At 37.7% G+C, this 23,033-nt stretch overlaps 1 protein-coding gene across 2 annotated transcripts in view; it reads left to right on the top strand.

Annotated features, from left to right (window-relative positions):
- Positions 1-18,635, top strand: part of GLRA3 (glycine receptor alpha 3) — a 181,882-nt gene extending 163,247 nt beyond the window's left edge. The window contains exons 9-10 of one of the 2 annotated variants that reach the window (XM_059926198.1): positions 1,722-1,766; positions 18,357-18,635. In XM_059926198.1, the coding sequence (XP_059782181.1) occupies positions 1,722-1,766; positions 18,357-18,635 (324 nt within the window). The remainder of the gene's footprint in view (positions 1-1,721; positions 1,767-18,356) is intronic. The other variant, XM_059926199.1, reaches the window with a different exon arrangement.
- The last annotated feature ends 4,398 nt before the right edge of the window (positions 18,636-23,033 follow it).

Genomic DNA, 23,033 nt, shown 5'->3' with positions numbered 1-23,033 from the left:
AGCATCATTGGGAGACCACATGAAATTATAGAAGTAATCTCCTAAATGGATTTGTAAGTACAGGATGGCGTTGTTCCCCTCTATTAAGACTTATAATGTCATCTCTTTATATTTACATAATTTCAATTAACCCCTTTCCTTTTCTGTGAGGGAGAGTCTCTATCAACCAGCATATCTTTGAGTTTACTTTTAATGTGAATGTGCCAGCTGACATTTTGAAAGCGAATGGTCTCTTAATCAATAGAGAAATATCAAAGTTGTATATTACAGAAGAAATTGTGGCCAGAATCCAAAATACTGAAATATTTAAGTCAAAACATTCTCAACTCTTAAAATGAATAGTCCGGTTTATATGTAGTGTGCATTTTTAAGGATTTAATTTTTTAAGGAATTTCTTATGGTTTCTGAATGACTGGCTGTGATTTATATATTTTATAAATTTTTTTAAGAAGCACTAAGCCATGATCTCCCAGTGCTAAGCCTACTCAGTATTAAACATATTCTAAGGCGGTAACTTATCCAATCATGTCTAATTGACTCCCCAGAATCATCACCTGCTCCAGTAAATACCCCAATTCACTGTAGCATGGAAGGAATTTCAGCATTGCAATACTCTGGGTAACACGGTGGACAGAAGAACAATGCCAGGGCTTGCATTTGATCAAATTTTTATAAATATTAAAGCACATCATTTATACATTAACATATATTTTCATGGAGAGATTAACTTTTCTTTATCTCCTGCCCCCCACCTCTCCCAGTCTGCTGGTTTCCTTATACTTTTCTCACTCTGCCCAACCCTCCCTCTCTCTCTTCCCTCCTTCTTTCTCCCTCCCTTACTGCCTATTTGCTCCTCTCTCTCATATGATACCTGGCACAGGCTGAAGCACTGTAACAGGACAAAGCATTCTGTATCACAGGGTGAAGCTGTTGTCTTTTCTTCCCATTAATGACTGATTAAGGCTATTTTTTCCTTCTAACATGAATCAGAAGTAAAGCAACACTTATTTCCCCCTCTAATTTTGGTTCACTTTTTTTACATTTATTTTTCATTTCTCTACCTTTTTTCTCCTTCCTACATGTAGGATGTATCGGCCACGTGCTGCAAACACCAGAAATGGGAAGTCGTTCACGTGTGGTGTCCAAAGGGAGGTCTGAGAGCTCAGACATTTTCTGCACCCACCACGCATCCAGCAGTCAGAGTAGCTAATGGATAACATAACAGGCTACAAGTTTAGATACTCAATTCTGATTTCTCCTTAAAAAAAAAAAAATCCTTACCAAAGCAGCTCTTTATCCAATTTTACCACCTGTAAGTGTATTGGGATAAAAATATTTGACACCCCTTATTCTTTGGCTCACAGAAAGACAGCAAGATTAATGTCTCTAGTGATTGGCACTCTAGAAAAGTATCAAAATGCAAAAATAGTTACACCTGATTATTTTCTAATCACTATTTGAAATATTCAGGGAGCAAATATTGTAATTAAGATTTAGTGCAGGAAAAAAAAAAATCCAGTGTTTTTTTTTTCTTAAGTTCACTTCATACTTTGGGGGGTGGATACCTTGCATATGTGAAAATCTATTAATTGATACCTATATATATGTTAAGATGATCTATGCAATTAAAACCAATTGTGCAATTATATTTAATCATCTATGACTTTAATCATCTATCTCTGGTTTCTCAATCCCTTTTGGTCCACTTTACCTTCCCACAGACAGAAGCTTTTGCATTGGAGAAGTTTTACCGTTTCTCAGACACGGTAAATTCACTTTCTTAACTCTAAGTAGAGGAATGTGGTCATCGGTAAAAATGCAGACAGCACACTGTGCACTCAGGCAGTGTTTGGTGGGGAAACACACCCCCTTGCATACTTAAAGCTGAACAACCACCAACCCTCTTCAGCTAAGGATACTCTCTTTTTCTAACAATTCCCTTTGTCTTCCCTCACTCAATCAAAAGATATTGAAATATTGTCTTTCACCCTATTAACCAAACTGTTTGGTCAAAATGATTTTAAAATATATATTAAACAGAAATATCACATGTATCTTATAATAGTCTCCATAGAAGAAATAATCATATGCCTTGACAAAATTAGTTTCAAAATAAATGGGAAATTTATTTATATAAATAAGTTCTGAAAACAGCCCCTCTTGCCAGAAAATAGAGACCTAAAAATAAGGCAAAAATAAAATGCTTTGTCCAACCTGTGTATCTTAACATCCTTTCTTAATGTTAAAGCATGTTGAGATTCTTTAGAGTAAATGAATGATTTTGGTTTTGATAGCATCCTTGGAAATGTTCGATTAAAAAGAGGTCACGGGGACACATGTCCAATTATAATGGCTAAATATTTAGAAATGTAATCTACAGCAGAGCATATCAGTAGCTTGACTTGGAGATCCATAATATAGCACTCAGTGATTAAATTTTAAACATACCAAAAGCCAAGAATTTAGCTTGGGAAATCATACACAAACAGTCCAGTCTACTAAACTAAAATTTCTGGGATATGGTGTATTTTAAAATACCTCCCCAGGGACTTCCCTGGAGGTCCGTCCAGTGGTTAAGACTGCGCCTTCCAATGCAGGGGGTGCGGGTTTGATCCCTGGTCGGGGACCTAAGATCCCACGTGCCTCATGGCCAAAAAAACAAAACATAAGACAGAAGCAATATTGTAACAAATTCAATAAAGACTTTCAAAAAAAAAAAGGTCCATATCAAAAAAACAAAAAAAAAAAACCAAAAAAACCTCCCCAGAAGATTCTACTACACACCTTAGTTAAATAATCACTGAACTATTTTTCTTTTCTACTAAAATTGCATAGTTGTTCCCAACATAGCTAGCTACTTCTTCAATTTTCATCCCTGGTGGAAAAAAATTCACATGATCCAATTACTTTTACTTGATTATCCTAACGGTAATTTTTTAAAAAGTAATTGCCTTGAATTTGCATAATAGCCCATAGTAGCCTCTTTGGGAAAGGTATATATTTAAATTTTCGGTAACTAAACAGTTCATACATATAGTAGCATTAGTATAAAATACATGTATTCAATTAAATATTGCCTTACAAAAGAATGCAAAGAGAACTCTGATGAAAAAAATCAGATTTCCTTCACTAACAGTCAATAAATACTTATTTTTTAAAAAAGAAACAGAATGGTTTTTTACCATATCATTTAAGAAAATGCAAACACACTCTAAAATACAATAAATGTAAATACATTGATTAGAAATCCGTGCATGCCATTTAGTTTTATAATATTCTAATCATCATGCAAATTTGGGGTTGATCATTTTCACTCTTTGAAAACGATTTTTCTCAACCTAATAGCCCTCTGGGCTGAATGAATTCCTCATTTTGCTTTTTTTTTTTAAACTACGCACTTTGCTTAGAAACAGTCTGAGCAATCAAAATCTTTAAATCAATATAATGAAAAGGAGGCTCAAGGTGGACGCCACGCCCTTTCTTTTCACGAGTACTGGCTTGCATGAGTTCTTCTTAGTACTTTAGTTTGGGAAAAGGGACAATAAATAAAATCACCCCCTTAGAGAAAGTTTGATCACAACAGAGGGCCGTACACTGATGTACATGGTATTCCAAGGAAAGTTTTAAGTTGGTTCAGCATTGGCTTAGGCATTGCATACAATCTTTTACACCTTACTTTTTCCTCTATGAAAGTACCAGGGAACCTTTTATATGCTGTGAAAGGATGCACATTCACTCTTGTATCCAAATTTCCCCACCCCACACTGTCGTAGCCTGCTGCGTGCTAATCACCCACTGCTGCACCTTGTCATAAACGCTTATCCCCGGGGCTGTGTGTGCGTGGGTGTATGCATGATACGAAAGTATTTTGGTTAGAAGTTGCTCTTCCCGTGTATGATATCATTACTTGAGTCCTGGAGGGTTATAAAGTCTTCAAAATATTTCCGAACATATGTTATTTGTTGAGCAATATGGATGATATGGGATTGTTTTAATGCATTTCATGCAGCTTCTGCATTGCAGTGGAATACTGCAATGGTTTGCTGAGTGAAAACACATACACACAGTATTCTAGTACCTCTATCTTCCTACTTATTACTGTATATTAATTATTATTTGCATACACAAATGAAATAAGAATGGACCACTAGTTCTAGATTCAAAAAATAATTACCAAGTTTGTATTTTGTTAGGCGTGATAGTTATCTTTTTTAAGTAATTGACTGCATTTTGACTATCTGTACAAAAACTTCCATTTATGTATGTATTTATATCCTATCTTGCTTCAAAAATAACTCAAGGTAACGTTTAAGAATAACAAATAATTGATTTTTCTGCCTTGTACCTTTTGTCAGCTCTACAGTCTTAGGACAAATGCAAATAGATACGTGTACTATTTTGGTTGAAGGGATGAGACTCCATGCTTGGAAGCAACATGGTACCCAGATACACTAAATTATTCAATAAAGTTTCCATTTGAGGTCAGTTTATGCTATATTCTAGAGTAGAAGATAGTCTTTCAGTAGGTAAGTACTTCCTACAAGTTTCTTTGATACATACCTGAGAAAAAAGCAGGTTCTCAATAATTTCAAAGTAAATGCTATATGAGTGACTCTGATACACAGGGGTTAGAAATTTCATTTTCTCAAGTAAGACAAAAACTGTAAGAATTTAATTATTTCCTGCCAACAAATATTTTGAGTTTATGTTAAACACAACTATTTCTTAGAACTATATCCCCTCTGAAATATCTCTTTAGGAAAATAATATTCAATAAAGTAATATAAACTCTACTTAATTTAGTGACACTTTAGTGACTTCCATCGCAAAGTTAACTAAAAAAGATACACTGCTTTTTATATATGCTGTCCACTGTATTATAGTGTCTTATTTTGCCCCATAATTATGAGTTGGCAATGAAAGAATCTAGCACATTAAATAGAAATAGATGTACAGATTTAAAAAAAATATTTCATTGACTTCTCAGCAATTCCCCAAAATATATGTATTACATTTTCATAATATTTCATCTAAAATATTCATCTTTTTAAGCTTACATTTTACCATTCAATAATCTCCAAACCATTCTGAATCTAAATTCAATATGCCAAGCATAAACTTGGCTAATTCATAATTAATTCATGTCATCTATAAGAAATGCAAGGTTCCCCTGGGATTTCAAGGAATTTTATATTGACAATAGACTTGCAAGTCTAAAGTATTTTTAACCTCATATATTGTTATATTTTTTTAAGCCTTCCATTTTTAAGTGATATAGAAATGTATATAGTTGTCTAAACTGAGGGTTTTATTTTAGGCTGATACTTATTTGAGAAAAATAACTTTTAATTCATTCACATACTTCGTCTTACCTTAGAATTTTCTAAGTGATGTTGATTTTTTCTCAACAAAACCAAGCCATTGTTTTGTTTATTAGTAATTTTTTCAAAATCTACACACTTTGAAATCATATAAATGGGAATTAACAGCAATTCACTTTTCCTTCCTTTGTCATTTTCCTACTTGACAATGAAAAGTTACAGAAAATTATTTAAACAAAAAAACCTTTGGGATAATTTACTTAGCATCTTGATTGTATAAAGAACATCTCAAAGGTATCCAGTAGGGAAAAAGCATTAGGATGAAAGTAACATATTTAGTGTTGTTGTATCTCACAGCAATTCACATAATTAATCATCACTCACGCTGTTTTATATAATTAATGATTTGTCACCGCTCACTAGCAATCTTCATGCTTTCACCAAGCCTGCAAACAAATAATATTTTTTGTTATTGTTATTTCTGAAGACTAAGAGGATAGGAAATTAATTCTTATTTCATATATATGTTAGTTTATTATGTTTGATGATAAAGATGAAGCAATTCAACTGAATGACTATATTTACCCTTGGGCTTTCTTTCTGTAATAATTCTAGTTATAATATGCATGTTACATGAGTTAGTCTTTGGCATAATTCTCTAGATAAAGTGAAAAAGCACTTAGAATGTTTCACAATATGGTATTGTTGCTTAATTACTGAAACATTTTTCTCACTTCCATATTTAGTGAAAACAGGTCCTCCTGTAGAAAGAATTATACACTGGCAAAATGGCTTTTTACATTTTTTATTGCCTACCCTTCTAACTTGCTTGAAGCATAAGAGGATTGACTTGTGGGTAAATGAAGCTATTTCTTCAATTTTACTCTTTTAACCAGCCGCGTTCTTTGGTTCATTTTTTTTTTTAACTTTTTTTTTAAAATAATTTTTTAAATTAATTAATTTATTTATTTATGGCTGTGTTGGGTCTTCGTTTCTGTGCTAGGGCTTTCTCTAGTTGTGGCAAGCAGGGGCCACTCTTCATCGCGGTGTGCGGGCCTCTCATCATTGTGGCCCCTCTTGTTGCGGAGCACAGGCTCCAGAAGCGCAGGCTCAGTAATTGTGGCTCACGGGCCTGGTTGCTCCGCGGCATGTGGGATCTTCCCAGACCAGGGCTCAAACCCGTGTCCCCTGCATTGGCAGGCAGACTCTCAACCACTGCGCCATCAGGGAAGCCCCTTTGGTTCATTTTTAATTCATTCTATTTAATCTTTATTATTGTCTATATTTTGAGTTGTAAAGCAGCTTAATTTTATGAATGTTGAACACTGGCTAACATATAGTGTCTGAGTCAAAAGTTTTAGATGTTTGTCTAAACCTTGCTTTTGTGGCCTTTAGTCCATTAGAAACCCAAGCTAAAGACCTCACCAGAAAATTGAATTATCTCAAAAAAATATTTGAGTGTTAATTGGAATAAAGAATATCACTGCACCTCTGAACATATATAAACGCGGGATAATTTTATGACTGAGTTTTACAAAACAGAGAAATTAGTTGAGTCATAAAATAATTTAATGCACCTTCTACTATAGCAATCTATTATTAATGATGAGCTAATAGAAAAACTTCATTCATGCTTAAAATTATTATTTTAAGTGTAGCCCTTCAAAAAGATCCCCAAAGTCCAGTCATTTAAAAAAAATCATAAGATCGTTTTGGAGTTCAGGGATCCTTGCTTCTCGCATCCTCTCTCCGGGGTAGCGACTGGAGTCTGGTCCAGTAGAGCTGAGATCCTGTTGCTGAAGAAATAAGATGACTCCACGTGCCTCATCTCATGGGCGCACCCCAAATATTTGTGCTGTTTCATGGAACATACTAGCAACACTAAAGCCTCCTTGATTGCAGGAATTAGATTTGCAAGAATCCCAGCAGTTGTAGAGCAAAGCCCATCCATCACAACAGTAAGACAGTGAGGCAGCCAAGTGATCCTCCTACTTTTATGCTGTCAGTTAATCTTTAGTGAAAAGTCTACAAGTGTGAGGCCATCTGGGGAGTCATCAACTGGTAGGCCTATTTTACACAGAACTTTAGTGCTCGCTTAGTTTCTGTAGATTTACAATATCTAATGGTAAAATGGTTTAAGCTGTATTTTTCTTTCACATTGTGTATTATGTGATGTCTATAATAATACAATTATAACAAACAAAATATTGATAATAGATAGCAACAATTATTGGGGGTTGTATGTATTTTTCTCACCCTAAAAAAATCTGCTATGTAGTGCTATAATCATCTTTTCCTAGAATAAGAAACCAAGAATCTGAGAATTAAATAACTGGAACTATCCAGACGCCTGGCAATAAATGATGAAACCATGGAGTTGCTCAACTACGATAAAAACATTTGCATTTTGAATGTCAATCTTGAGTCAGATTTTAAATTTGGACCATCGAATATATTTGTGTGACTATATAAAATAGTTGAAAACTATTTCCGATAGCACAGACATTTTTTAAAAATAATGCAGATACCCAATTTATTTTCATTTTTTAGAAAAAGAGTCCTTCAACATCTTGCTTTCTATTACCTTATTTATTTATTTATTTAATTTATTTATTTTTGGCTGTGTTGGGTCTTCGTTTCTGCGCGAGGGCTTTCTCTAGTTGCGGCGAGCGGGGGCCACTCTTCATCGCGGTGCGCGGGCCTCTCACTGTCGCGGCCTCTCTTGTTGCGGAGCACAAGCTCCAGACGCGCAGGCTCAGTAATTGTGGCTCACGGGCCTAGTTGCTTTGCGGCATGTGGGATCCTCCCAGACCAGGGCTCGAACCCGTGTCCCCTGCATTGGCAGGCAGATTCTCAACCACTGCGCCACCAGGGAAGCCCTCTATTACCTTTACCAGGAAATAAATATTTGAATGAGACATTTTAATAAGGGAAATATTTTTACTAAAAATTAAAGTTTCTATTTTTTCACCTCCAAAATTAACAGGAAAGCCACTGGCGATAGATTTGTTAGTGAAATCATATTCCAGATGCTTTTGAAAAAACAATACTGCACCAAATCACATTATATAATGTAATTGTCCAAAGTCTATTCCTAAAATATTCTTAGGTCTGTCATAAATTTAAAAATGAATGAAGATACAGGTCATATAAATAGCCTTACAGATAGCCTCTCCTAGAAACAGCCTTACTTAAAAACAGGAATTATTAAAAAATAAAATAATACCTCAATACTAACACAAAAGTCACTACAGAGTATATTTTCATAAACTACCACTTAAAATTTAAATTAGAAAGTGTTAGAGGTGTTCAAAAAATGTTACATCACCATGAATTCAGGCTAACTAGGATAGCTGCATTGTGCCTCTTGGAAATTTTTGTTTCTACAAATTGTGCGTTATGATCACCTAGAGAGCTTGGAAATGCAGATTACTGGGACAACCTAAATGTTAATGAGTACAAATCTCTGCAACTGAGATCCAGAAAACTGGATCTCAGCAATCCCTCCCAGCGATTCCGAGACAGCTGCTGCGTGGACCACAGTGTGAGAAATATTGTCCTCGTCTGGACTGTCATTATTGCATGTGCATAGAATGTGGTCATTTTACACGTTGTTGCCAGCTTTTATGATGGACGAATGCTGTATGAAGATGATGAAGTTTAAATTGTTCAAAGGTGTCATTTTCTATTTAAACACATATCCAGAGTAAAGTGGCTTTGTCAGTATAACTCCATAGCTCTGATTACAGGTTTGAGGAGGCCAACTTACTGGCACGACAGAAATAAACTTTAATCTCATATGTCATTTGCTCAGCTTTACAGTCGGATAAAAAGCAGGAGAGAGCAGATAAAGCATCTTCATCTGAGTGCGAGGCCTTATAACTTCTCAAACACACAGGACTTTTAGTTCCCTCACCTACAGAGGGCATGAATGGCTTCCTAGTCTAAAGAAACAGATACAGTATCATAAGTAGCAATGATCCTTTCAGCTAGACAATGCAAATGCAGTCGTGGACCCAAAACCATGCTATCAGGTAATACAAAGAAAGAACCTGTGAGGTGGGACAGAGTTAAGTCACAGCCTGGCTCTCCACCCCCGACACCTCCACTACCAGAAACCAGAAACCTCTGTAAAGGTGTTCCCCCTTACTGTCACTCATACCCATGTGGTCTGTGCACTCATCCAGTGAACCAACCAGCCCTTCATGTCCTGGCCATCCTGTCTTTAGTAATAACGTTTTCATTGCTCATTCCAATTTCTGTTTAAACCACAGCTCTGTGAGCTGATGGGATGTGAGATGCCCTTACCATGTTGTGCTTTTTGGCCATTTTATACACTAGCCATTTGTAAATGTGTTCCTTTCTCCAAAGGGATCTATTCCAGGGACCCAGACTGATATAAAAGTGCCTGTTCCAAGCCATTAATAGCATTTTTAGCTATGGCTTCTGTTACACTGTAAACAAGCCCAATATGGACCATCTATTTCTGCTAAAATCCATTGAATCCTCCAAGAGGCTTGGGCAAAGACCCTAAGCATTCTGTCTGCCAGCTGTGTGTTAGCTCTTGTCCTCGGGAGATTCAACCCAAAGGCAATTTTCAAGCAATTCTTTATCTTGTTAATATTCCAGACAAGCTCTGACCACATCAGTGGCTTCATTGGGCAACAGAGGGACATGTTCTGTCCATTGCTGCATGGCCTGGACACCACCATGACTACGTCAAAGACCAATCCAAGACATGTGCCTTGGCGCTGTAGTCCCCTTCTGAGCCGGCAATTAGATGGGGACTACATGACCTAATTAATTCTACCTGGGATTTCTATAAGGAATTGCATCTCCCACCTTGGAATGTTCCTTTTTTTCAAGAGGAAATTGTTTTTTTGTTTTTTTTTTTTAAAGAGGAAATTGTTTTTTTTTAATATAAAATTTATTTATGTATTTATTTTTGGCTGTGTTGGGTCTTGTTGCTGTGTATGGGCTTTCTCTAGTTGTGGCGACCGGGGCTACTCTTCGTTGCGGTGCACGGGCTTCTTATTGCGGTGGCTTCTCTTGTTACGGAGCATGGGCTCTAGGCACACAGGTTTCAGTAGTTGTGGCACGTGGGCTCAGTAGTTGTGTTTGCGGGCTCTAGAGCGCAGGCTTAGTAGTTGTGGCGCATGGGCATATTTGCTCCACAGCATGTGGGATCTTCCCGGGCCAGGGCTCAAACCCATGTCCCTTGCATTGGCAGGCGGATTCTTAACCACTGCACCGCCAGGGAAGCCCCCTTGGGATGTTCTTAACTGCCCATATAAGGGCTCATTTGCCTGACCATAACGCAAGCCCACTGGCCAGGACCCAGGAGTCTCTGAATACCCAGATATAAAGCTATATAAAGCTATAGCTTTGAGATCAAGAACCAGTTCTTGTGATACTGCCACATTCACTGCTTCTCACATCAGCCCATTGTGTAGACTTACCTACTCATTCCACTGCAGGTACACTGTGAGTCCTGACCATCCACTGAGAGTTTCCATTGGTGAACCAAGGGACCTGCTTTTCCTCAGTGGGAAGAGAAGCATGAGGTTCCTACCGCTCTGGGTAGCTCCCATCAGGGGTCCGTTGTCGAAAGGCTGAATTTTCATATGATGTGCTTCACCCAAGTTACTCCTCTTAGCTTGTTCCTGAATATGCCATTTTCATTTTTATCAGGGAGCTTGAATGGAGATGCCTTTCTGACATCACGCATGACATGGTAGATATTCTTAGACCTAAATAGAGTCTGATACTCTTCAGATTCCTTTAGTCTAGGGACTGTCTCTACCAGAGCCCAAGAGAATGCCAGTCGCTGTCATTCAAATAGATTAATCTGCTCATGGCATTAGAGAGTTTTCTGGTATAGAATCCTAGCAGCCACCTTAGGGTGCTATTATTGAGCTTTTCCCAGAAACTCCAGTCTGCATGTTTTAGTAGCAGGTACCTCTACAGTTGATGACTTTTAAGGCCTCAGAGAGGCAGCTTGGGTTATTGCCTGCCTCAGATGTCTTACAGTTGGCCCTTGTTCCCCTTTCGAATTCAGTCTGTCTTGGGACTTCCCTGGTGGTCCAGTGGTTAAGACTTTGCCTTCCAATGCAGGGGGTGTGGGTTCAATCCCCGGTCAGGGAGCTAAGATCCCACATGCCTCGCGACCAAAAAAACCAAAACATAAAACAGAAGCAATATTGTAACAAATTCAATAAAACTTTAAAAATGGTCCACATCAAAAAAAAAAAAATCTTAAAAAAAAAAATTCATCCTGTCTTTCTGTCACTCTGTACACCATGACCAACAGAAACGCAAAACGTATCTGCCAGATTTCAAATAGTGCTACAAGCTGTTTTCCTCTTAGTGGGATCCAGGAGAGATAGCAGTGTGTCCTTTATTGTTTGTGAATTGCCTCTAGTGGTTTATCCAGGATATTTCCAAAAACTTCACTGATGGCACTGGGCTCTGACTCCTGGCTGCATCTAGTCTGAATCTTAAGCTTTACCTAGTCACGTGTGCTACTCCACTTTCCATACCTTGCCTGATTTTCTCCTCCAAGAGGAAAGTTCTCATTCATCATTAACCAACTTAGTCTGACAGTGATCTGGACCAAACTGTTTCCAACCAGGTTGCGACACATGTTGGAGAAGTCAGGTTTCCCTAAGGGACAAAGAGTAAGGTGACAGTTGGGTCTACCCCACATGAAGACTCACTGTGTTTGACGTTTTCTTAGATTGGGATTGAGAGGAAAGATGTAGCCAAGTGGACCAAAGCATACCAGCCTCCTCTGTCCTGAAACTCCTAAAGAGGTTTTAGCACGTCCGCCTCGTGGAGGCAGTTGTCGAGACTTCCTTAGTGACCCCGCGTAGTCAGCAGTCAGCCTGCAGGACCCGCTTATTTTTTTTTTTTTAATTAATTTATTTATTTATATTTGGCTGTGTTGGGTCTTCGTTTCCGTGCGAGGGCTTTCTCCAGTTGCGGCGAGCGGGGGCCACTCTTCATCGCGGTGCGCGGGCCTCTCACTATCGTGGCCTCTCTTGTTGCGGAGCACAGGCTCCAGACGCGCAGGCTCAGTAGTTGTGGCTCACGGGCCTAGTTGCTCCGCGGCATGTGGGATCTTCCCAGACCAGGGCTCGAACCCGTGTCCCCTGCATTGGCAGGCAGATTCTCAACCACTGCGCCACCAGGGAAAACCCCCGCTTATTTTTATCATAGTTCAATCAGGACTATTCTGGAGAAAATTAACGAGGGGCTAGCACCCCTGCTGCCATCGCGTCCTTAATCAGAGCTGAGTTTTCTTTACCTCCTGGAATCTTGTGCTGTTTAATAGCTACTACAGCGGAAGGTTTAGGCAATTCTAAGGGCTCCCGTTTTAGTACATCCAGTTACAACTGGGCTAAGGAACAGCGGCCCAAGATTAGGCTCACGCCAGAAATGGCAAGGCCCTTCATCCACGGTCACATCCTTCCCAGTTATACATTTAGCCAAAGGTGATACCACCTACTGGATACGTCTTAGTCCCTTATTTTCCTATCTGCAGTTTTCACTATGAACACAGCATCACTCGGCCTTCTTCTGTGCTCCACCAGCTTCTTAACATTGCTCTTAACTTCGCCTTCTCGCTTCCCAGCAGTCTTAGTGCTCATGGTGCACTGGCTTCCACAGTCCCAGAGAGCTGTGTTCACCACCCCTGGCCATTCTCCATTAACCATGGCACACAGCCTGGGACCCCACTCAGAACTGGACAAGGAGACCGTGGCCTTCGGGGGCAGGCTTCTTTGTGTCTTCGCAGATGCAGTCAATTCAGCCACCGCGTCAGCGCCTTTTGTTTGCATTCCCATTGGCACCACTGGATTAACTTCCGAGATGAAAGTGCCAGATTTAACAGGGTTCCCTAAAGGAAGCAGCTGCCGGAACTAGAACGGATTTCCTTCCCCCCGGCTGGTGACAACGTGCCAGGAAATCTTTCACAGGAATCCTGTCAATTTTCGCTCTTTTCACTCTGTGTCTTGAAAGCCACCTAAAGAGAGCTGACAGAGTCTTCTCTGGCCAAGTTCTTTCTTCTGAATGGCCCAGATTTTTTTTTTCCTTCAGTGAAACCCAGCACGTCAGCTGCAAGAGTAAACGTGTCCATGAATTGTATATACTCTCCTGCCTTCCCCAAAAGAGAGCCACCTGGGAACCCAGGCCTGGGGGACTCCCCGAATCACTGTGTCTACCAGCGTTTAGGTCAGAGCATGTGGTTTGGGGAGGCTCATTTTTTTTTCTTTTTGCATTATTATTATTATTTTTTTTTAATTACTGTATGGCCAGCCCAGGTTTGCTACATCCCTTAAGAGAGCTGCGTCTTCTTCAGGGCTGTTCCAGTACACAGCAGAAAGAAAACAGGCCGCTTTCCTTCTCAGCATAGATTCACATCACCCCAGGCTTCACCCACTCCAAAAGGGTCCTTGAATTTACGCCTGCCAGCAATTCCCGAACGGCAACATTGCAGCAAGTTAGGAGTTCGCATTCACATCAAACGTTGTTTTTCAGCTGCAGCATGCAGAAAAATTATCAGCTCTTATGTCAATTAACCTAAAGATCCTGGGAAGTGTGAACCGCCCAGATATCTGCTGGTCCTTCTCAGCAAAGTGGCCCAACTCCTATTTACTTTGTCCCATGTGGTATCTACTAGCCCCATGAGGCTGTTGAGCCCTAGAAATATGGAGTCTGAATTGAGGGGTGTTATAAATGTAAAATGCACACTGATTTCAAGGACTTAGTATGCAATAAAGAACACAAAATTTCTCCTTTAATTTCTACTTGAGTCAACATTTGAATAATATTTAGGACGTAGTGAGTTAAGGAAAATATACTGTTAAAATTAATTTTGCCTATTTCTTTTAACTTAAATGTAGCTAATGTAAAGCTTAGATTTAAAATTACACACATAGCTTTCGCTGGTGGTTCCCATTATATTTCCACTGGACAGGGCTGCGCTGTAGTCGCTTGTTTCCAGTGTCATTTGCCTGGGGTGGCAGAGGAGTGACATCAAGACAAAATGCGGTGTCCCTCCAAGTCCCCACTGGGCTTGTGCTTTCATCGTGAGCACAGGCTGCAAATCTGCTTGATGTGCTTGCTCTGGTTTCTCTTTCCCCCAAGTGGTTTTAGCTGCACATAGATAATCGGTTAATAGGAGACAAAGCCACTTTCTCCTCAGTTTTATGACCCTGTTTCCCTTCGGTTTTATCTCACTCACCATCCATCTGCCAGTTCAACAGGGCATATGTGTGTGTCATCCGTAGCCCAACAGTATGATTTATCCCCAGTATTTTCTGTGGAGCTTTTGCTACCTCCAACCCAGGGAGGGTCAGGGTCACGTTCTCATCAGAACTCCCTCCCAGAACCTTTGGCTGCATTGAGTCTGAAAGGATCTGAAAGCCAGTTCTCCTTCCGTCACCACCACTGAGGTTTTAGGTTCAAACTGTCAATCAGACCCTCCAGACACAATGGGCTTTAACCTAATATTGCGTTTACTTGGTCCTCTAGGAGCACACGAGGCAGGTGACATGCCAGAGACAGCATCTTCATTTCATTGGGAGGTCCGACAGCGGCTCAAGAGCTTCTTCCCCCGGCCCCTCCAGCCTTCAGGCCACTGAGCAGCTCCCCCAGGGCAGGTGCCACAGTAAATGGAGAAAGCTCCACATCCCTGTTTTCAAGGAAGTCATCCTGGAAAAACTAGGTCTTTCTCTGCAGCTCTCAACAGCCAGGCCTGGTGTTACCCCTTTACCCCTTTGCAGTTCACTGGAAAGATCCAGCTGAGAGAATAGAGTTGTTCACTACATATGTCAGATCTTAAACCTCAAATCTCTGTTTTGAGACAAGTGTGTATGTGGGAGGCTCTCTAAAGGTCTGAAAATATTCAATTCTCCAGAACAGATGGACAGTGGAGGAAGGTGGTTAAAATGTACAAACTTCCAGTTTTAAATAAATAAGTTCTAGGGACATAATGTACAACATGATGACTTGAGTTAGCACTGCTGTAAGATGTATCACGCATGATATAGTGGAAAGCTGTGAAGAGAGTAGATCCTAAGCGTTCTCATCACAAGGAGAATTTTTTTCTTTTCTTTTTATTGTATCTATACCAGACGATGGATGTTCACTAAGCCTATTATGGTCATCGTTTCACAATATGTGTAAGTCAAACCATCATGCTGTATATCTTAAACTTATACAGTGATGTATCAACTATTTCCCCATAAAGATAAAGACAATACAAAGAAAACAGTTACTTAGCCTTAACATTTCCACGGTGGCTAAAAACATTGGCAGTATAAATGAACATCCCTATTAAAGACCACTAGAAAACCAATTTCCAATTTTTGTAAGATTGCAACAGTTACATGTAATTTGGATCATCAGCTTTTATTTTAGACTTGTTTCCTCAAAATTCAATTGCTTATACATCTTACAGTTGAGATATATTCCAGTAATTATACGTTTCTGTTTTTCAGGTGTAATTGCCTTATTTCCTAATTCCCCAAAAAACTATTTCATACATTATTACATCAACTTTGATCATCTTTTCAATTTTAGAATCCATTTAAATTTCTATTTTTCGCTTTCATATTTTGTAATATACTGTTCATTAGGCCTGTACTATCACAGACCTAAAATAAATTTTCAAGAGTTTGAGCCAATTAATTACTTTTAACTCTTATGTTACCATCACAGAGTACTTTCATAAAAATTGAGCTGTAACAACTTTTTAAGATGTCATCTTTTAAACATTGAATTTTAGTAGCAAAAAATCCAATTAATTGGCAGTTATCTACAGTTACATTCTAAACAAATGCATTAAATTATTCATTAATGAATTTCATTAGAAAGGATTAAATACCATATTTTCCTATCATGAACACATTTCATTTATCATTTTTTAAAATAAATTTATTTATTTTATTTTTGGCTGTGTTGGGTCTTCGTTGCTGTGCGCGGGCTTTTCTCCAGTTGTGGTGAGCAGGGGCCACTCTTCATTGTGGTGCGCGGGCTTCTCATTGCGGTGGCTTCTCTTGTTGCGGAGCATGGGCTCTAGGCGCGCGGGCTTCAGTAGTTGTGGCAGGCGGGCCCTAGAGCGCAGGCTCAGTAGTTGTGGTGCATGGGCCCAGCTGCTCCACAGCATGTGGGATCCCCCCAGAGCAGGACTCGAACCCGCGTCCCCTGCATTGGCAGGCGAACTCTCAACCACTACGCCACCAGGGAAGCCCTATCATGTTTTTATTAAGTAATTTTTTCTTTAAATTTTGTTTTTTTCATATATATACATGGAGAATTCTCTTCAATTTGCAACATTTTAGAGAAAAATAACAATACTTTTAGGACCATGATAAGTTATAATTTTCTTTAATATGAAACTTCTGCCAGATTTCCTTCGTAATTTCAACTAAACCAATGTACCTTAAAAGTAATAGTATATGAACTAGAATATCTGACCATCTGATAGTATTCCAAATGGGTTAGTATAAAACGTCAAGTGAGAATAACAATAACCAGTGTTGTCGATCTAGATTGCATTTCCCAATGAAGTAACGTGAAATTGTAGGAAACAAGCATTAAAGCGTTTGCCTCCATGAAAAAGAAAAATTCAGGGGCTTCCCTGGTGGCGCAGTGGTTGAGAATCTGCCTGCCAATGCGGGGGACACGGGTGCGAGCCCTGGTCTGGGAGGATCCCACATGCCGCGGAGCAGCTGGGCCCGTGAGCCACAACTACTGAGCCTGCGCGTCTGGAGCCTGTGCTCCGCAACAAGAGAGGCCGCGATAGTGAGAGGCCCGCGCACCGCGATGAAGAGTGGCCCCCGCTCGCCGCAACGAAGACCCAACACAGCCAAAAATAAATAAATAAATTAATTTAAAAAAAAAATAGAAACACTCCCTTAAAAAAAAAAAAAGAAAAGAAAAATTCAATCTATGATCATGGTATTTTCCCTTTGACATCATATATGTACACATTTAAACACATGATGTGAAAAAAATCTAGTACATGAACATATATAATATAATATCCAAATCGATTTTTTTCTTGCTCAATTTATTTAGATATTCTAGCAATATGTAGACAATACCAGAATATTTAATTTTTCCATTAAAACATAACACTTGAGTGTTTCATTGAATGAACACGTCTGTATGATGCAGCAGGATAAATCAATAAAACTAGGAAAGAAAAGCAACTCACCTTTATATGCTTTACCTTTTCATTATAATAATGTTATCATTTATCATGATAAAGCTTAAGTTATGGTTCTGAAACGCCTGTTATACGTGCCCTATTCCATGACTAAAGTGCTTTCTTTTTTTTTTTTTAACATCTTTATTGGCGTATAATTGCTTTACAATGGTGTGTTAGTTTCTGCTTTATAACAAAGTGAATCAGTTATACATATACATATGTTCCCATATCTCTTCCCTCTTGTGTCTCCCTCCCTCCCACCCTCCCTATCCCACCCCTCTAGGTGGTCACAAAGCACCAAGCTGATCTCCCTGTGCTATGCGGCTGCTTCCCACTAGCTATCTATTTTACGTTTGGTAGTATATATATGTCCATGCCACCCTCTCACTTTGTCACATCTTACCTTTCCCCCTCCCCATATCCTCAAGTCCATTCTCTAGTAGATCTGTGTCTTTATTCCCGTCTCGCCCCTAGGTTCTTTATGACCCTTTTTTTTTTTTTCTTAGATTCCATATATATGTGTTAGCGTACTGTATTTGTTTTTCTCTTTCTGACTTACTTCACTCTGTATGACAGACTCTAGGTCCATCCACCTCACTACAAATAACTCAATTTCGTTTCTTTTTATGGCTGAGTAATATTCCATTGTATATATGTGCCACATCTTCTTTATCCATTCATCTGTCGATGGACACTTAGGTTGCTTCCATGTCCTGGCTGTTGTAAATAGAGCTGCAATGAACATTTTGGTACATGACTCTTTTTGAGTTATGGTTTTCTCAGGGTTAAAGTGCTTTCTAATGTTTTTCTTATGACAGGATGATGAGGTAAGGGAAAGCCGATTCAGTTTCACAGCCTATGGAATGGGACCGTGTCTGCAAACAAAAGACGGTGTGACTCCAAAGGGCCCAAACCATCCTGTCAAGGTAATGCCAGAGAGCCTGGAAGAAATGAGGAAGGTCTTCATTGACCGTGCCAAGAAGATTGACACCATCTCCCGAGCCTGCTTCCCATTAGCCTTTTTGATTTTTAATATTTTCTACTGGGTTATCTATAAAATTCTTAGGCATGAGGATATTCATCAGCAACAAGATTAAGTCTCTGGGGGTGTGCAAGTGTGCAAACTGTCAACTCAGAAGGAAGGTTTTTTGCCATAGGGATGTGTGTGTGTGTGTGTGTATGTGTGTGTGTGGTGTACAAATGATGACCATTTGTCATATGTGGCATATGGAAAGGTATTATTATGATTTGCTATGCAAAGTCATGAGGCAATTGAGTACTTTAATGGATACAAAATGTATATATTATAGGGATTTTATTTCATATTAATTTAAGATTATCTGTTCTTTCACAGTAAATCGTACAAGTGGAAGTATTACTGTCAATGTGTTTGTATCTGATATGATATCACATAATAGTACATGTGAAAACTACTTTGGAATTCTTTGATTTTTAATTCAATATTAAATATCACAAAAGTAAAATTTGCCCAGAAAACTTTGGAAAAGGAAAAAGGGGAAACGTTGAAGATAAAAAATCAGTAGTTTGAGGCTTTAAAATATTTTCTTATACTGTAGTTACAAAATAGAAAAATAATCAGATAATTCAGTGGGAAACTCAGTCAATAATGATAGAAGATTGTACATACACATGCTATAGAACCAACTTAGGGAAGAAAAAAATTTAAATTAGAAGATTAAAATTAAAAACTTTGTTGTTTAGATACTAAATTTAGTTGTTTAAAATATTAAATTTCCCTCTTTAGAAATTTTTTTAATGGCCTAAGCGATCATATTATATACAAAATCTACTTTTCATAACTTTATATCTCTATGAATGAACATAGGTATACTGAAAACATTATTGTTTTTAAAAAGTGTTATAGCTGTGTATTTTTAATTTTTTTTAATAATTTTAATTATTGCCAAACTGAAAAATTCAAGCCAGCATCTTTGTTTTGTTAGATTTTTAATAGTTGCTTAATTGTCTGTAAGTAATTATGTTTACTGTTTTGATATAATTGAATAAAGTTCAGTAAGACTTTTATATTTTAGCTTAGAATGAGACTTTAAAATTCAATGGGATTATAGTATTTACATTTTGATAAAAATGAATTTACTGAAAACATATATGGATTTAGAAAGATTTTTTAATAAGAACAGTTTTCCCATCAAAGTTATATGGGTTCCAATTCCTAGCTCCAAATGTAAAGAGGGAAGATTTTAATTCTAAATTATATAAATAAGTCATTTCTACAAAGTGAGGATTGATTATTTTATGTTTCTGAATTAATGATTTCAATATATAAGCCATCCACTAGATGTGAATAATTCTAAATAAAACTTTTACTTAAAATTTATCAGCATCCCCATGGAATTATTTCAACTGCAATGGGGCATTAACTCATTTTGTGCAGTGTAATTAAGTGCAAATATATGATAGAGTTCTAGGTTAAATTGAACCAGACTCTGCTTCTTTTCCAGTTTTGCTAGTTTTGCATTATTTTTATCATTAATGTTGTATTTTTAAAAAGCTCTAGAATGCTTTTTAGAAATGTTTAATTACTGGTCAGATTCGCGAGATGGAAACTCGTACCAAATTACTGACAGAGAAAGGTTTAACCATTAAGAAAATGATTAACTCAGATTTAAGAGGGAAAAAAAAGCCAGTTCTTGAAATAGATGGTACCAGTTACTGCCCTTTAACCATTATCAAACTAAAAGTAAGAACTGCCATTTAAAGCTAAAATGTCTCAATGTTATTGAACTTTGGTCTATCTAATTGTATTTTTTTTTAAATAACTTTAAAAAATAATGTATGTTTAGCAATTTTTGCTAGTAAAAGACCAAATTACCCTCCTTTATAAGTAATTTAAAACTATTAGGAAAGAAAAATGTTTGGCATTAAATGCAAATGCCACAACCGAAAGAAGTTATTGCTATGTACTTTACTTATTTTGAGGACTGTGCACCCCAGAGTTAAACATGTCCTTCTTCATTGGGGATTGTGTGAACCAAAACCATGAAAATATATTCTTGTACTCAAGATAGATTAGACCAAGATATGCTGTTGGTGTTCTCTGAGGGTAAGCTAGTCGGTTTGAATTAATGATAAACTACATTGCCTCAATGTATCTCTGAAATACTTGAATACATTTTTCTGTACTTCACACATCTTATTTTTAAAGTTCTTCATCATTGCTTAAATTAAGTGAATTATGCCAAAAGCCAACACAAATACAATGGACCTATACTCCCAAAGAAATTCATGGACATCACTTGTTTTCATATTTGAGAATATTAAAAATGTCTCTTTTTTAAGCCTGAAACTTGGAATATAAAAATACGAGCCACACAACAACTTTTTCAGCAGGGGCATTGGTATGGTAGAAATCTCCCTGTCTCAAAAGGATTACACTTTGCTTAGGTATATATAGTTGTCTCACTACACTAAGAAAATACATTGACATTTCACTCATATGGCAACAGTGACATTGCAAATATAGCTGAATCCAAAATGTTTAAAGGAGTCTGTCCCCTCTAATGAACTCTCATAGACCCTTTAAAATGGGAAAACGACATTATAATTAACATCCCAAGATGGTATTTGCCTAAATAAGCCCTGTGTCAAACCCTAATATTTCAAATTAAACCAGCCAGAAATCTATTAACGATGAGAAAATTAAAATGTGTGCATATACCCTGAGTACCCACACATAAGCTGGAATTCTAGTATGGATATTCTGAAGCATTTTGAAATAGTCACATTAGAAAGTTTGTAATTTTTCTACATGCCGTTTACTTCACTTTTTTTATAATTATGTATCTCACCCATTGACATCTATGGCTCCATATGAATTTTTAGGAAACCTTGTACCTTAGTATATATGTGCCATCCTTCTCTTTCTTTCCCAACTATTAGAACTGGAGTTCAACTACAGTGAGGACCTAGAACTTTCTTTACTATTTAAAAGAGATTCCAGAAAGTTACTGTAGAAGCAAGAAAGCCAAAGGTCTTTAAAACTTCTCCATACTTTCTGGATGTTTCTGCATAACAGTGACTCACCTGGAGAGCCCATCCAACTCCCAGTTGCTGTATTTAAGGGACTGTTATGACTACTTACCTTATCCTACAGTCAACTCCTATTCTATGGGTATATTCTAACAATTTTTACTTTAATTTTGATTTATAAATGCTTTTAATCTGTATACCCCTAAAATATAGATACATACACTGGGTTTATAAATTCCCAGGATCTTACGGAAGATACTGGAAATTTTAGGGAAAAATGTGAAAAAATAAGCCAACATGTTTTATAGAAGAGAGCAAGATGTTAACTACTTCAGCACTCTGTGCGACTTAAGTGGTTATAATTTTAAGAGAATAATACGTGGATCCTCCATACTATGCATTCCCTTTTCTGAATGTCTTTCATCCCATTTAAAAAATATACTTTTCTATTCTTAACATGATATACCTCACCTGCTAGTCACTTTGGAAGACTGAATGTTATACTGGCAGCTAAATTTTTCTTTCATCTATAAAGTACACATTCCATGAAATGGGCTGGAGGAAATATGGGACTTGCCAATATTAAACATAGAAAATACTCTCAATATTAAAAGTAGGAAGCTGGCAATACTGACATCCACAAGTGTCCCCTGACAGCCACTTAGAGCCCTCTCAGAATGAAACTCAGACGGAATATAAGCCACAGTTCTTAGACCAATCAATCATTAACAATCTTTGAGGTCATGTGTCCGACTCTAAAATAGATTTCACAGACCTTGAAATATAGACAATAGCAAAAGCTCTCAAAATTTACGGGGGTGTACCATCTGTACTTCTCAGCTAGTTGATGCTGACCTAGTAAAGAAAAGCAAACCACTCCAAGGACACAGCACTAACTTTTATATAGTCCATATTCATTCATGCTGACAAGGTGAAGACTGCAAAGTAATGAACTTGATTGAAACACATTAAGAGAATAAGTATGGTTTCCACCTCAAGGCACTTTAATTTTAACAGTCTATCCAAGGCAAATATCATCAATGGAAATATAGTCTATGCACTTATAATTATCTTAGTTCACTGAGGGGATTAGTTGGAAATTGTCTTAGTGACTCAGAGAATAGTTTTTGCACCTGTATAATTGCAAGCTTGTCTTTTGAATTATACTTACCTTTTAAGCACAATTATGATAACGACAGTTTGCTTGTTCGTTTGGGTATTCAGTTTTTTTTTTTTTTTGGGTATTCAGTTTTTGAACTCGATAATTTTATTGCCTAGCCTTGGCTTTTGGACTGAGTTACACGCTATCGTAGCGGTATTGGAAATTTTAGCACCATCAGCTCTGGCAGACTATGAAAACTTGCTGGCGTCATATGCATTTCAGAGAAGAATTTAGTGGCAAAAACTGCACAATTTATTAAAGTGACAAATTTCAGTATCTCTTAAAACTGTATGCAGAATTGTCTAACTTGCTCAAGCAACAT

This window comes from Balaenoptera ricei, chromosome 6, assembly GCF_028023285.1.
Source record: "Balaenoptera ricei isolate mBalRic1 chromosome 6, mBalRic1.hap2, whole genome shotgun sequence".
Classification (NCBI taxonomy): domain Eukaryota; kingdom Metazoa; phylum Chordata; class Mammalia; order Artiodactyla; family Balaenopteridae; genus Balaenoptera; species Balaenoptera ricei.
This window is presented reverse-complemented; position numbering and strand designations above follow the sequence as displayed.